Source organism: Schistocerca cancellata, chromosome 8 (assembly GCF_023864275.1).
Source record: "Schistocerca cancellata isolate TAMUIC-IGC-003103 chromosome 8, iqSchCanc2.1, whole genome shotgun sequence".
Classification (NCBI taxonomy): Eukaryota; Metazoa; Arthropoda; class Insecta; order Orthoptera; family Acrididae; genus Schistocerca; species Schistocerca cancellata.
In genome coordinates this window covers 427,336,146-427,353,517 of record NC_064633.1, presented here as the reverse complement: position 1 = coordinate 427,353,517, position 17,372 = coordinate 427,336,146, and the positions used below count along the sequence as shown (strand labels likewise).

The following is a 17,372-nucleotide window of genomic DNA, read 5'->3' as shown; positions in this document are numbered from 1 at the left end:
CACAGGTGTTTGTTATCAGAACATGGTTATTATATATTGGGAAACACTATTTTGAATATCTGGATGATCTAAAAATCGGTCCCGACCCGAAACCAGTCATCAAGTAAACCAAAATGAAATTTACAACTTTATCTGTTCATGCATTGTATTGATTACCACTTTGGTTTAAAAAGAGCTTACAGAATCGGAACTGACAAGAAGTATTTCCACACTGTACGAAAAGAATGCCATCATGGACGTAAGGCAAAGAAGTAGCTCGATGCTTTGAAGCACCTCCATTTAGGCGTGAGCGATCGTTGATACGCTAAGACTATCAGGATCTGATGCATGTCCTTCATATTTGTTGATGCATGATAATTTTAATGATAAAACTCAGACTCGCAAATTTAACAAGATTTTCTTCCCATGAGACGGTTAAAAAATTGTTTGCCGTGCTGAATTTCTTATTACAACTTCAGATTGGTACTCTAGTTTTTTATTTGATTCTGCAGTCTTATCAAACGTGTACACTATTGTGGTGTGGCATTTACTGTCGCCCTAACTGTATAGATTTTAGTATGCTGACAACTATTCACTCCAATATAAATCTATCAAATTAACTATAACTGTTCTCCATGTTTATACGGTTGTGGAATTCTGTTATTCATAGCTGAGGTAACACAGACATTATATATACTTTAATATCATTATTGCTGACAGTACTAGTATCTGTGTTATGTTGGTCTGGCCCTTTTGGAACCTGAACATAATTTTTGTTTTCGAAACTGGAAGTTTTTTTTCATTCAGAAGTTTTTCTAAGTTAACATGACACCCTTCTACCGTGTTACATTACAGGCAAAGGAGAGAGCATCTGGGACCACATGCTGCACGAGCATCCAGAATACGGCAACAACGGGGACAATGGGGACGTGGCCTGTGACTCGTACCACAAGTATGCCGAGGATGTGCAGGCGCTCAAGGAACTGGGGGTGAGTGTAACGCAGAAGGAAACCGACACACAGGGCTTTGTTATTCTGTAGTACAAAATTGATGACATCATGAGAATGCTGAAGAAACTCGTTATCCTTACGCTTTGTAATAGAGTTTCTTTTTTCCACAATCCAAGTCTCCGTCGTCACCTGTAGTGATACACATCTAGCTGTTGCCAGAAAGTTAAACAAATATGTGTTTGACTCAGTTTCGGATGATCTCAAAGTTATATCTCTCTTGAATAATCAGGAGAGATTCTTTTTATTACCGTGATTGGTTTCGGCAGATCCATGGTGTCATCCTCGGATCTTGTAACGTTATTAGTAGCACATTCTTGTTATAATAGGGAAAGTCACAAAGTGATATTGCATCAATTAAAACGTGACAAGGAACATCAGCATAACACAAATAAAATAATACACAAAAATAACAACATGTTATGCCCGTGTCCCAGTGTACACTGATCTCTTGATACCACAAAAGCTACTTACGTAGTATTATTCTAGCTAAGTCACCATTGTGCTGATGTCGCAGCGTATACTAATCGCTTGACACCACAAAGGCGGTCTAGCTAGTATTACACCCGCTCCGTCGCCATTGTGGAGTCAAGCGATTAGTATATGCTGGGCATCAGCACACCATGTTGCATATTTTAATTGTGTGTTCCTTTGTTTGTGACATTCTGATGTTTCCTGCACCATTTTATTCGACGCAATATCACTATGTGACTTTCAGTACTGCAAGAATCTTACAAAAGCCGAGGATGGCAGCGTAGACCTGCCGAAACAGGCCATTATAATCTAAAGAATTGATAGCGATCTTGCTAAGATGATTCTTCAGAAATAATATACACTGATCAGCCACAAAATAGTGACGACCGACCTACTATCGATATAAACCCATCAAGGCGATAGCAGCGCCACCTGGCGAGGAATGACTGCCAGTCAGACACACGCAAGGTGCATGTAGCATCAGTGAGCGTGCCGTCCGTGTGTAAATTGGAGGAGCCACGAGACCTGTCTGAGTTCGACCGACAGTGGATTGTGATGGCCCGGAGACTCGGCACGAGCATTTCGGAAACCGCATGACTTGTCGGTTGTGGTGAGTGTCTTCAACACGTGGTGGAACCTAGGTGAACCACGTCCAGACGTCTTGGGGTTGGGTAGCCACCCCTAGTTACAGATGTCGGACGTCGTAGGCGGGGCAGAGTGGTAAAACAGAGAGAAAGAGAGGAGGAGGAGATTAGTGTTTAACGTCCCGTCGACAACGAGGTCATTAGAGACGGAGTGCAAGCTCGGGTGAGGGAAGGATGGGGAAGGAAATCGGCCGTGCCCTTTCAAAGGAACCATCCCGGCATTTGCCTGAAGCGATTTAGGGAAGTCACGGAAAACCTAAATCAGGAGACGGGATTGAACCGTCGTCCTCCCGAATGCGAGTCCAGTGTGCTAACCACTGCGCCACCTCGCTCGGATGGTAAAACAGAACAGGCCCTTCTTGTCTAGTATGCGAATAGGCGTATAAAGCATACGCAGCTGTCACAGCTTTGATAAGCGAATGTGCTGCGTAGCGCGAAGCCCAAAGTGCACATGCGACATTGTAAAGGTTTAACCGAGTCAAAAAATGTTTCAAATTACCAGTTATTTGAATAACTTCCAGTTCATGGCGACAGTTAAGCTTTTGCAGGTGTAGTTGTTACACAAGACACAAGCAGAGGAAAGAAAATCAAGGCTATGCATGATTTTCATTTAAGACGACTTTCATCAGTCTGGCCTTTAATTGGTTGACATTAATTATTTTATAACAATTCCTATAGCACAGTTCTTACAATAATTTTTGAATGATGGACATGTTAGTAGCAATGAAACAGATTCTCGTTCATTTCCTGCAGTCGTCACAAAAATGCGAAGTGGTTATTGGGCGAGGAAAACAAATATTTTCCTTGCACCATGGACACACGATACAAGAAAAATTAATGGATTCAGGCACAACTGAGTAAGAAATTATCTTGTCGTTATGCTGTGTACCACTCATACTTGATCAGATTCGTAAAATGTGGTGATACAAATTTATAATGCAGAATTTTAACGATACTGTTCCGCTGAACCCGAAACGACGGAGAACTAAAGGAAATTATGTTATTTGGCAATTTTCTGAAAAATATTTTACGTTGTTGATTTTTTTTCTGATGGAGAGGTTGAATCACTGTTTTAGTACCGTGTGGAATCCAAAGACAGAAGTGTCATTATGCCCAGGCCAAGAGTCCAACAAAGGCGATGAATTATTTTCTACAAACCATAAGAAGACATTTCGGATATAACAGTGAAAATTATTCTTTCCCATTTTTCCAGATTTTGCTATATTAAAAGATATTTTCAAGTAAACAGTTTTTGTCCTTTATTTATTTTTCCTATTTTTACTGACATACAGAAATAAAGCTGTGGATACAGTAACCCAATGATAGTTACGAATGGAACTGTCGTATAAGAAAGTGTCGTAGCATTCATCGTCTGCACAAGTGAAGTTTTCTTTCTTTTCGCTCGAAATTATAAAGTGCCGTTTGTACTCATTTTTGGAACAAAACTAAGTGATTGCTTTTATACACAAACCTTTGGGGCTAACAAGAAGCTTTGTTTTCAAGTTAGCTATGAATTTCTCTAAAGTATTAGCGATTACTGACAACTCTTGTTCAGGTTTACTTGAATGACACTTCGTAATTTGGCAATTTTCTTTTCGATACAACTTCCTTAATTTATTTAACCAGGTAATGTTCGTCTCACTTGGAATTCAGAGTGCCCAGTGTCGCAGAAGTCTTTCGAATAATTTTTCCTTCACAAACTTCTGCAAGTTTCATTTTGACATGTATCTCGTACTCCGTGTAAATTTATCCTCTAATTGTACAGTTCACGTTCAGATTTAACGAAACGGAAATAGCTATGGACATTGCTGGAATTCAAGTGTTTTCTCCCTAATTCGTTTTACCAAAAAATTTATAGCCTTTTCTTTGTCACTGAAAACTATTACTCTCCATTTTTGATCTGGACTTCAATTAGCAAATCACTGTTCGAGTCATAGTTCATTGAACTGCGAGAGTTACTTCCATTGCTTCTAATCTATCCACAACTTTTTGACGAAACGTCGACATCGTTGGAATGAATGTCCAAGATATTCATTTACAAATAACATAGATGTAGGTCTTCTGGAGAAATAAGTGATTTCTACTTCATACAACAGTCTTCATATTTCATTTTTTGTAAGCTTCAAAACACGAATGGTATTCCACGTGAAACGTTGGAACCTGCACAAGGACAGATGCTGTTAACGAAGACTTGCAAAGAAATCACGAAAAGTTTTACCTCTATTCTTAATACTTAGCGATATCAAAAAGGCAACTGATAATTATACTCATATTCTGAACACCTTGAACGACTAGAGACAGAACATTGATATTAACAGGACATGTATATTAGTATGTTCTGTAGAAATGATTAGCATTTTAACCATGTTGGCCAGGGCGTTCAAGGTCAATATCGATATGACGGCGCAACGCCACCTACCGGCAAAATGCGCCTGCGACTTTCGCTTTCGCTATAAACCGAAGGTAAGAGATCAGTGTGACTTGAGCAGACGAGCAGGACGCGTATGCGCAGACCGTACAGTCAAATCAGTGGGCTTGAAAGAGGGCCACTTATTAGAATGAGGACTGTGATGCATCTGTCCGGGAAATCGCGGCTCGTGAGTGACGAAGTGTTTCGACAGTCCATACCCTTACTGTAAAACAATCCAGACGCCACTTTTCAGCAAGACAATGCACGGCAACATGATGCTGCATGAACACGTGCCTTCTTGGTCTCACAGGCTGTCAGATTTTTATCCTGGCCCTCCAGATCACCAGATTTGTCGCCAATCGAAAATCTCTGGGATATGACGAAACGACTGGTGCAGCGCTGTGATTCAGTGCCAACCAACGCAGATGAACTTTGGAAACAGGTGAATGTAGTGTGGATGGCTATACCACAGGACGCCATTCGCGCCTTATATACGTCGATACCATCACAAAAGAACAAGTTACCATCACCATTGGCGGACTCTATGCTTACTAGGCAGCAGGGCACATGCTGAACTGAAGTGACTGAAACGCTAACCATTTCTGTATAGCACACTAATGTGCATGTTCTGTGAATTTGGAAGTCCAAATCTAGTCGTTCAAAATGTTCTGCTTTTTCTGAACATGAATGTATTATGGATATTAAACGAGTTGAAAATTCGAGCGAATAGTAAGTGAACAATACATTGTGACAGAGGAACTATCAACGGAAACTGAAATTCGCAATATAAATTACGATCATGTTGTGCCATGTTAGCTGTCTGCCTCCTTGCCGGGAGTCGAATAGATAGAACAATAAAAGACATAACAAAAAGACTCAGAAATGTTTTTGATAAATTCATCTGCATTTGAAAATTAAGCTTCTTAAATCCACAGACCAGCTAGGAGACGCGTGATAACACTGCTAGGGGACAAACGAAGGGTAAAATTGAAACACGGAGCAAATATATGTGGAGGACGTAATTGTGACGTTCATGAAATTGAGATAGTGATGGCCGCTGTGACCGAGCGGTTCTATGCGCTTCAGTCCGGAACCGAGTTGCTCCTACAGTCGCAGTTTCGAATCCAGCCTCGTGCATGGATGTGTAAGATGTCCTTAGGTTAGTTAGGTTTAAATAGTATTAACTCTTGGGAAATGATGACCTCAGATGTTCAGTTTCATAGTGCTTAGAGCCATTTTGAGATAGTGATCAACAGAAAGTGTATCCTGCCGAATAGATGATGATGGACAGAGGAGACACCATCATGGTTCTCAAGAGATAATGAAACGTCAAGATGAAGACCTAACTGCCGAATTCGGAAACGCATGTAGAAACTTCCTCGAACCTGGTATAGTTACCTGTCGCGTTCAAGTGCTCTACCGACTGAGATAACCAGACACGCCTGCCGCTGTTCTGCACCTTCCTACCCCCTCCCCCCTCACCCCGTAACAGCTTTACCTCCACCAGTACCACTTCGCCTACTCTCCAAACGTCACAGAAGTTGTTCGGCATACCTTGCGGGATTAGTTCTCACGGAAAAAGTGATATTTCTGAGACATGGGTTATCCATAGCCCAGGGGAGAGTTGATAAAATTCATCATGGAAAGTGTGGATAGACCCAAGGCAGCTCGTTTTTCAGCTCTGGCTGTCATATTACTAACAATGGTGTGATTGCTTCCCAGAGACATTCTCCAGACACCTTAATACCTAAAAATATATCAACCGATGCGGTACGATATGTATTTAGACGTGAGATATAAATTTCAAAATCGTCTGTAGTCACTTTTGCAAACTTTTTACATGTACTCGTATACTTGACCTCACCAGACGGTGAGTACTTATGCAGATTTGTGCCATTGTTAACGGTGAAACACGTCACGAGTGTTACTGACTCCTCTTGAAATTTTCAGTCACTTCAGTCATAGTCCATGATACCAAACCGATAGTCATTTGTCTTACAGACCGCTCCTGTCCCTTGTACTCCCGAAGTCGTTGACCAGATTTGTTGAAAGAATGATCAAATGACATTTACTTTAGACCTGACCTTAACACACAGATATCTGACCAATTTCAGTAGTTGTTCCGATTATTTTTTGACATTGCAATCGAACTAATAGCATTTCTTCCTTTGGCAGTCCGAAAGATTCCTTTACTTGGATATCCTTTGTCTAGCTTTCACACAGTGTGGGTACTTCCTCTTACAGTGCGCCACATTCCACCCTGATACCAGCCAATCACAAAGACCCATATTACAAGTCAGATTACCCTCTATATCTAATCCTAAGGAAGTAACAGGTCCCCAGTGTATTTTAGTGGCACACCTCAGTAAAATCCTGTCTCTTTTTAGGCCTCGTGAAGTCCGATAAATGTTAGAGGTCTCAGCAGATGTCACTACTGTACACGTCAGATATGAAGGGTTTAGCTGGAAACTGCAAGGTTTAATTATTGATGAGTATTTATCTCCCACCTATCAGTTCACCATCATTGTCTAATGATACATCCCTTTTCTGTACATGTTAGTATTTGTGAACGTTGGTTTCTGACCTCACATCGTGCAGAGGTGCTATTGTGACATTTTATTGGTTGTTTCAGGCCAAAGCATACCGTTTCTCCATCTCATGGCCTCGTATACTCCCCAATGGGGACCTGGACGTGATCAACCAGGCAGGAATCGACTACTACAACAACCTCATTAACCTGCTACTGGAGAACGACATCCAGCCAGTGGTAAGATTTTATTCATTGTTAAGAATTCATAAATCTCTGACGACGGGTGGAGGAGAGTGTGCATTAACCACAAATAATAATACTGGCAGATCATGGCACAGTTATACAACAAACCCTACCGGTACTGAACGGGGAAAAATGTTGAGTCAAAAAATTCAAAAGGCTAGTGAGGTAAAAGATTGGGCCCTCGGCTGCTTCCCCTAAATTCTACTCACACATGTACTGTACTCTAGCTTTATAACACCAACAAAAACTTGAGGTAAAGGAAACCATGGATGTAATATCCCAAACACCAAGGAAGTGATGACTGCAAAGTCTTTCCCTTATCCTTTAGATGAGATAAAGCTAACTACCGGTACACAACTAACTACAGTCTTCTTAACTGTAACTTTTTTCCTCATTTTTTATGATTGTCATGACTGGTTTCATTTTCTTTAAGGTATTTGTCTGGTGAATAAGTATTAGTTCCTCGTCTACTGTCTTCGTAGCGAAATATTACCGTTAGGTTTTCATTGCATCTTGCCCACGAATCGCAAGTTTGCACTGTACGTGTACCATTTCTCTGACTGTTAGACTCATTTCTTTGCGCCAAACCAGAGCTATAAAATTAATTATTACTAGATTAGACGAAAAATCCCTCCTAAATATGCAGCATTTAAAATATCACAATTAAGAAGGCTGATAATACCGAGAAATGGAAAAAAACTAGGTTTCTTTCCCTGCAGTTGAGTGAACTAAAACTTTTTTATATTGGCTTGGATACTCTGCAAATCCCACTTAAGTGCATGGCAGAAAAACTTGCTTTTTCAATAATTTTGACAACATTGTCTATGGAGTGCAGCGATCTGGTGCCATATTTATTTTAAAATAATCAATCGAGATTGCCATAATATTTGTTTATTTACCGGTTTCGATTTGTGTTAAAGCCATCTTCAGAATTTTTTGGTCCTTTATGGCTGGTGCTGGCGGCGCCTCGGTTTTCTCGTGATACCACGATTTTACTTTGTTTTCCATTGTTTAAAGGTTAAGAACAGATGAAATATACCCACAAGGCTATTATTTTAATAACTAACAATACATGGTTTACTAATAATTACAGTAATACAGTATATTATATGATAATATATAAATCACATATTTATCCCTTGATATGGTCTGTTCAGTATCCACTTGCATAATTTTCATGATTCTAAAGTTATTTCCCATCCCCGCTTTTGTTGGTGTTCTACCGCTTGAAAAAGTAAAGGTAGTCCTTAAAACACATTTAAAACTAGTATCCTTTTTTGTTAGTTTCCTAGACAACCTCTGCCACTTTCTTCTCAATCGCTTTCTCCTTATTGGTACTATACTCTCTCTGTTGTCAACAATATCTTCAAGGATCCGTAATAACTTCATTTTGTTAATGGTGATGTTGTTAGGGAAGAGTCGGGACAATGAAGAGTCATTTTACTGTCTCTTTTATGTTTAGTACATTACTTGGTCCAGAGATTGTCACCATGGAAATGTATCAGTCGTTTTGTTCATAGCCAGTCTCTCTGCTTGCAGGTGACGATGTACCATTGGGACCTGCCGCAAGCCTTGCAGTACATAGGGGGTTGGCCCAACCCCATCCTAGCGGACTACTTCCTCGAGTACGCCAGGGTGCTCTTTGACAACTTCGGCGACAGGGTGAGTTCCTGTACATCCAGATGTCTTTCATGGGTCTTCATGATACTGAGCACCAACAGTTTCTAAAACCAAGTAGTTTTAGAATTACGTCGGAGAGTATTAAAGATGTTCATTAAATTAAACAGTCTAGCTAGCATCACAAGGTTTCATTTCTTCAACGTGACTCACGTGGTAGGCTACAACCCTGGGTTTTAGGCTAGAAAGCAATGAATAATTCCCAGAAAGCGACTTTTTTGTTGAAATGTTAATCCTTCATATTTGAACTAAGATTAGCGTTTAACATACTGTAAATTCCAAGTTTTCCGAGACGCGCTGCAAGCTCGGACTCGACAATTACTGGAAAATAAACCAGCCTTCTCAATGTAACTAACTATCTCGACATCAGCCTGAATCGGTGTAGTGAATCATAGAAAACTTATCTCACAAAGGCGGGACTGAGATTTGAACTCCATTTTTTTGACAGCTGACGAAGTGAACTGGGGTATTATGGGTGAAGTGAAGGAAGCTAACGACACATTGCATGCCAGATGAAAATCTGTTGTTTGTGGGAGAGTAATAAGTTGAGAATTGTAGTGAAATCTGTTTATTATGATGTTTCGTAGGCTCCTGCGATGCTGATAAAATCTAATATCTTTTGTAATTTCAAGACGGATCGTTTGTAAAAACAACTTTGGGTTCACGACATGCCCGGAAGACTGAGAGCAGCTGTGTCGTATGCTATAATGGCGAAGTGAGCTGGTGTTCACAGAGCAACTTTAGGTGAGTTAACTGTGTAATATGTAAGAGACTTGTTACAAACAATATGAACCTGTGACATAAGAAACAACAGAGGAACCCCAGAAACAATAGAAGTTTTAGTGCAACGACAGCACGAGTTTACTGAAAAAGCTATAAATCGCAGGGTGAAAAACAATCACATTTACTTTGACGTCGCATATTGCAATAGTATTAGCAGCGATGATATAGATTTATTAGTCTTTTTTGCAGACAGACTTACTAATGAGGAAAAACTTAATTGGTAAATATGAAAGTAAGCTTGAAAGCCGATAAAAGTAAAACTAAAATTAGGTATTAGTGATATCTCGAAAAAATTACAAATTAACAAGCAGTTCATAACTAATAGTACTTACTCAGCTGAAGCCACCAATTGTACCTGCTCCAAAAGGTACATTTCATAAGGTACATTTCAAGGATTAGAAAGAGCTTTGGATCCTAGTGGTAAAATGAATTGCTCCTCAAGTAACGGAAAAGTTTGTTATTGCCGGATACTACCATTCTTTGGGCTAAGGTAGTGAGACATGGACTTCATTTGCGAAGACCGTTGACTAAGTATCGTTCACCAAACTAACGGAGAAATGCGTTTTGGTAATGACTAAGACAAGCAGAAAGAAATAAAAGTGGAACAGAAACAGGACAGAGTGGAGCCATAATTATGATCGTAATGGTAGTGCGTTTGGCGGAACTTGTGAACAAGCAAGTGGATGGTAGAAAGACCAAGAAATTTTCGAACTTGAATTAATAAGATGATGATCTGGAAGGTAAGTGCAGGAGCAATACGAATGGTGAAGGCCAATGCGCGGAAGCGGGTTATCTAGCAGTGAATGGATTGATGATAATGATGATGATGAATTGTTGAGCAACACACACGAGACAGGACAAGACTAAATGTTAGCTTTAGGTTTACCTGTAACATAGATCATCTACGACACCTTTCATGAAGAAAAGTATCATCGACCACAGTAGTTTCTTCTGTACGCCGCAGTCAGCTTCAGAACCTTAAATGGTCCGCCGATTCTGCTACTTCCAATGCTATCATCTGTAATCAGCTAAAAAGTAACAGTATAGTCGTTTCAGCCTCCAAAGTTTTGGAGATGATCAGCTTTCAAATGGAGAAAGTAGCACCTGTAGCTTTTCACAATGCGTGACGATTTCAGACGCAGGAGGTACCACATATAACCGTTCACAATGCATGATGAATGATATAAAATAAGCCTGACACAAATGTTGAGCAGTGAGCACCCATTTCAATACGTTTTACAATTGCTCAAAGGCAGTTATCATCTCAATCTCTTCGTTATGTTATTTTCATTGACATTTTTTGTCCTTGCTTGGGGCGACAATCTCGCTAGTGAGCAAGCAAGTAAAGTATGTGTTGCCCTCGACGGTGAGCGTCATCAGGAAAAAGGGCGTCGTCAGGAGTGCCGTACAGAAGCGGGACAGGACAGTTGTTATGTTCTATATACATAAATGATCTTTCGGACAGGGTAACTGCTACTGTTTGATTATGATGTTGGAATGTATAGGAAGGTGTCGTCATTTTCTGACTGTAGGAGGTGCGAGATGACTTACACAAAACTTACATTTGATGTGAAGAATGAATGCTATCTCTAAATGTAGATATGTAAGTTAAAGCAGTGTGCTGCCTGACATAGCCACGTCGATTAAATGACTAGGTGTGACGTTGCGAAGCAGTATGAAATGGAATGAGAATGTAAGGACTGTAGTAGGAGAGGCGAATGATCGACTTCCGTTTATTGGGAGAATTTTATGAAAGACGGCGTAGTAAAACGCAGAAACTGGTTGCCAAATAAAATGAGGTTGGAAACTAGACGGCTGAAAGATGTTTAATTTGGAATCCTGTATCGAGCAGCCGAGTCCCGCAACCATGTCTAAAATGATCGACTTACAGAGATTTTAGGAAAGTGTGTTTCATCTTTAAAGAAGACAACATATAAGATATTAGTACCACCTATTGTTGAGTAGTGGTCGAGTGAAGGAAGGCATCTAAGCAATTCAGAGGTGGGTTGCAGGTTGTGTTACTGGCAGGTTCTAACAATACGCAAATATTACGAACACGTTTCCTGAACTTAAATGCGAATCACTGGAGGCAAGGAGATGTTCTTTTCGAGAAACGCCATTGAGGAAATTTAGAGAACCGGTATTTGAGGCTGACTGCAGAACGATTCTACTACCGCCAACGTGCATTTCCCGTAAGGATCATGAAGATAAGATCAGAGAAATTAGGGCTCATACGGGCACATACAGAAAGTCGTTTTACCCTCGGTCTGTTTGTGAGTGAAGCAGGAGAGGACATGACTAGTAGCGGCACATGGTACCCTACCCCACGCGGTGACTTGCGGAATCTGTATGTAGATGTCAATGTACGTGTAGACTGTACGAGCTAAAGTGGTTTATTTCTTCATTTCTCGGAACAGTTGAGAGTAATGTTAAAGACGTACATTCGTAGTGAAGAATGCTTCAGGCCATGATCAAAAATTGAAAGAGAGCTAAATAACAGCTGCGATTTCAGGCCTTTAAATATGACTCGTTCTCTCCGATGTGATTATGACTGCTGTAACGAACAGCCAGGGCTTCAGAAAAACTCAATTTCTATGTGCAGCATGTTTAGCATGATAGGTCCGCAACTTCAGTCATTGACATAAATAAAAGCACCAGTTGCAATTTTATTTTCAAACACCATGACCTGTTTCAGTCACCAAGACAGTTTTCAAGTGGTTATAAACCTAGTGTCATAGGGATACAAAGATTCACTTCCGTGTAATGTCTGGAAACCAAATATAAATCTAGAAAAATGAAACGTGGGCTACACTTTATGTTCACATGCAGTCAGTCACCTATAACTGAGCTTATAAAAAAACGTCGCTCGTATAATTCATACCGTACCAATAACTTGTGAACATTAGTGGTTGGAAATATGCATTGGTAGTACCATGTAGCTAGTAATGGAATTCCACTTTTGCAGGTTCGGGTTGAACAAATAAGGGTTCTGAAAGTACGCACAGCGTCCGCAGCATATTACACTGCGCAAAGGATCATCTTTTTGAAATCAGATATCTGTCTCCCATCACGACGCATAAGTTTGAAATTATCCTCAAAGATGTCTACAACCTTCCTTTGTAGCGCAGCAAAATTGTAAATTATACGAGTTTGTCTCTCCTCAACGTTTGTATCGTCACAACCAATTCAGTCACTAGCAAGTCCATGTGAATCCAAAACAAAAAATACCTTTTGTTGTCACACACGTCACATATGACGTAGTTAAATTTCGCATTAACTGCCAAACATGCATGGAGTCGACTGTTTTTCAAATCTTGAGTTTTTCAGTAGCTGACTGTTGCATAGGCAAGAAAGCCAAACATGACTCGTTTCTCTAAATTTAGCATATGTTGTTGTTATGGTCTTCAGTCCTGAGACTGGTTTGATGCAGCGCTCCATGCTACTCTATCCTGTGCAAGCTTCTTCATCTCCCAGTACCTACTGCAACCTACATCCATCTGAATCTGCTTAGTGTATTCATCTCTTGGTCTCCCCCTACGATTTTGACCCTCCACGCTGCCCTCCAATACTAAATTGGTGATCCCTTGATGCCTCAGAACATGTCCTACCAACCGATCCCTTCTTCTGGTCAAGTGGTGCCACAAACTTCTCTTCTCCCCAATCCTATTCAATACTTCCTCATTAGTTATGTGATCTACCCATCTAATCATCAGCATTCTTCTGTAGCACCACATTTCGAAAGCTTCTATTCTCTTCTTATCCAAACTATTTACCGTCCATGTTTCACTTCCATACATGGCTACACTCCATACAAATACTTTCAGAAATGACTTCCTGCCACTTAAATCTATACTCGATGTTAACAAATTTCTCTTCTTCAAAAACGCTTTCCTTGCCATTGCCAGTCTACATTTTATATCCCCTCTACTTCGACCATCATCAGTTATGTTGCTCCCCAAATAGCAAAACTCCTTTACTACTTTAAGTGTCTCATTTCCTAATCTAATGCCCTCAACATCACCCGACTTAATTCGACTACATTCCATTATCCTCGTTTTGTTTTTGTTGATGTTCATCTTATATCCTCCCTTCAAGACACCATCCATTCCGTTCAACTGCTCTTCCAAGTCCTTTGCCGTCTCTGACAGAATTACAATGTCATCGGCGAACCTCAACGTTTTTATTTCTTCTCCATGGATTTTAATACCTACTCCGAATTTTTCTTTTGTTTCCTTTACTGCTTGCTCAATATACAGATTGAATAACATCGGGGAGAGGCTACAACCCTGTCTCACTCCCTTCCCAACCACTGCTTCCCTTTCATGTCCCCGACTCTTATAACTGCCATCTGGTTTCTGTACAAATTGTAAATAGCCTTTCGCTCCCTGTATTTTACCCCTGCCACCTTTAGAATTTGAAAGAGAGTATTCCAGTCAACATTGTCAAAAGCTTTCTCTAAGTCTACAAATGCTAGAAACGTAGGTTTGCCTTTCTTTAATCTTTCTTCTAAGATAAGTCGTAAGGTCAGTATTGCCTCACGTGTTCCAGTATTTCTACGGAATCCAAACTGATCTTCCCCGAGGTCGGCTTCTACTAGTTTTTCCATTCGTCTGTAAAGAATTCGCGTTAGTATTTTGCAGCTGTGGCTTATTAAACTGATTGTTCGGTAATTTTCACATCTGTCAACACCTGCTTTCTTTGGGATTGGAATTATTATATTCTTCTTGAAGTCTGAGGGTATTTCGCCTGTTTCATACATCTTGCTCACCAGATGGTAGAGTTTTGTCAGGACTGGCTCTCCCAAGGCCGTCAGTAGTTCCAATGGAATGTTGTCTACTCCGGGGGCCTTGTTTCGACTCAGGTCTTTCAGTGCTCTGTCAAACTCTTCACGCAGTATCGTATCTCCCATTTCATCTTCATCTACATCCTCTTCCATTTCCATAATATTGTCCTCAAGTGCATCGCCCTTGTATAGACCTTCTATATATCCTTCCACCTTTCTGCTTTCCCTTCTTTGCTTAGAACTGGGTTTCCATCTGAGCTCTTGATGTTCATACAAGTGGTTCTCTTATCTCCAAAGGTCTCTTTAATTTTCCTGTAGGCAGTATCTATCTTACCCCTAGTGAGATAAGCCTCTACATCCTTACATTTGTCCTCTATCCATCACTGCTTAGCCATTTTGCACTTCCTGTCGATCTCATTTTTGAGACGTTTGTATTCCTTTTTGCCTGCTTCATTTACTGCATTTTTATATTTTCTCCTTTCATCAATTAAATTCAATATTTCTTCTGTTACCCAAGGATTTCTACTAGCCCTCGTCTTTTTACCTACTTGATCCTCTGCTGCCTTCACTACTTCATCCCTCAAAGCTACCCATTCTTCTTCTACTGTATTTCTTTCCCCCATTCCTGTCAATTGTTCCCTTATGCTCTCCCTGAAACTCTGTACAACCTCTGGTTCTTTCAGTTTATCCAGGTCCCATCTCCTTAAATTCCCACCTTTTTGCAGTTTCTTCATTTTTAATCTACAGGTCATAACCAATAGATTGTGGTCAGAGTCCACATCTGCCCTTGGAAATGTCTTACAATTTAAAACCTGGTTCCTAAATCTCTGTCTTACCATTATATAATCTATCTGATACCTTTTAGTATCTCCAGGGTTCTTCCATGTATACAACCTTCTATCATGATTCTTAAACCAAGTGTTAGCTATGATTAAGTTGTGCTCTGTGCAAAATTCTACCAGGCGGCTCCCTCTTTCATTTCTTAGCCCCAATCCATATTCACCTACTACGTTTCCTTCTCTCCCTTTTCCTACACTCGAATTCCAGTCACCCATGACTATTAAATTTTCGTCTCCCTTCACTATCTGAATAATTTCTTTTATTTCATCATACATTTCTTCAATTTCTTCGTCATCTGCAGAGCTAGTTGGCAAATAAACTTGTACTACTGTAGTAGGTGTGGGCTTCGTATCTATCTTGGCCACAATAATGCGTTCACTATGCTGTTTGTAGTAGCTTACCCGCACTCCTATTTTCCTATTCATTATTAAACCTAGTCCTGCATTACCCCTATTTGACTTTGTGTTTATAACCCTGTAGTCACCTGACCAGAAGTCTTGTTCCTCCTGCCACCGAACTTCACTAATTCCCACTATATCTAACTTTAACCTATCCATTTCCCTTTTTAAATTTTCTAACCTACCTGCCCGATTAAGGGATCTGACATTCCACGCTCCGATCCGTAGAACGCCAGTTTTCTTTCTCCTGATAACGACATCCTCTTGAGTAGTCCCCGCCCGGAGAACCGAATGGTGGACTATTTTACCTCCGGAATATTTTACCCAAGAGGACGCTATCATCATTTATTCATACAGTAAAGCTGCATGCACTCGGGAAAAAATTACGGCCGTAGTTTCCCCTTGCTTTCAGCCGTTCGCAGTACCAGCACAGCAAGGCCGTTTTGGTTATTGTTACATGGCCAGATCAGTCAATCATCCAGACTGTTGCCCTTGCAACTACTGAAAAGGCTGCTGCCCCTCTTCAGTAACCACACGTTTGTCTGGCCTCTCAACAGATACCCCTCCGTTGTGGTTGTACCTACGGTACGGCTATCTGTATCGCTGAGGCACGCAAGCCTCCCCACCAACGGCAAGGTCCATGGTTCATGGGGGGGGGGGGGGGGGAATTTAGCATACAGGGTGACAATTATTGAATAATATGAAGTAAAATTACCACAATTTGTGAACGGGTTTCGTTAGGACGTTCAACCTGCACAGTTGGCACGGGGCATGATGGTAATTAGTATGCGCATGCCCACGCGCCTTGGCGTTCCCGGCCATTTTCAGCTGAAAATGTCACGGTACAGCGTGCCTGAGCATATAGCCATTGTGAAGACCTACAATGCGAGCAATAGCAGAGCAGCTGCGGCTCAAAGGAAGTCTGCGACCGAGTTCAAGCTGAAGACAACTGGTCCAAGTGTGCTAACAATCAAGAATTTGATTCGAAATTTGAGAGAACGGGTAGTGTCCGTGATTACAGTGTTGGCAATGTTGGCCATCCAAAAAGAGTCAAACCGCCTGCAAACATTGAGAAGACACTCGCTGTGTTCCAAACTAGCCCCAAGAAATCGATCAGACTAGCTGCATAACAGGTGGGAATCAACCGGGAGACAGTGCGACAAATTGTTGTTGACGACCTTCATCTTTTCCCGTACTAAATTCAAACGTATCAGCCTTAAGACCCATCGCCATGGAACAGCGGTTGTGTTTCGCCAACACTATTGTTCACAGAATTGACGAACAGGATTTTGATATGAATATGGCTTGTTTTAGCGACGAAGCCCACTTTCATTGGCATGGGTTCGTCAAAAATCGAAACTGGCGCATTTTTTCAAATGGTTCAAATGGCTCTGAGCACTATGGGACTCAACATCTTAGGTCATAAGTCCCCTAGAACTTAGAACTACTTAAACCTAACCAACCGAAGGACACCACACACACCCATGCCAGAGGCAGGATTCGAACCTGCGACCGTAGCAGTCCCGCGGTTCCGGACTGCAGCGCCAGAACCGCTAGACCACCACGGCCGGCTGGCGCATTTGTGGGACTGAGAATCGGCATTC

The 17,372-nt window shown here is 41.0% G+C and overlaps 1 protein-coding gene across 1 annotated transcript in view; it reads left to right on the top strand.

Annotated features, from left to right (window-relative positions):
• The window catches only part of LOC126095610 (lactase/phlorizin hydrolase-like), a 223,849-nt gene that overhangs the window by 1,699 nt on the left and 204,778 nt on the right, over positions 1–17,372 (top strand). Inside the window, exons 2-4 of the mRNA XM_049910379.1 lie at positions 835–968; positions 7,147–7,281; positions 8,827–8,949. Of these exons, the coding sequence (XP_049766336.1) occupies positions 835–968; positions 7,147–7,281; positions 8,827–8,949 (392 nt within the window). The remainder of the gene's footprint in view (positions 1–834; positions 969–7,146; positions 7,282–8,826; positions 8,950–17,372) is intronic.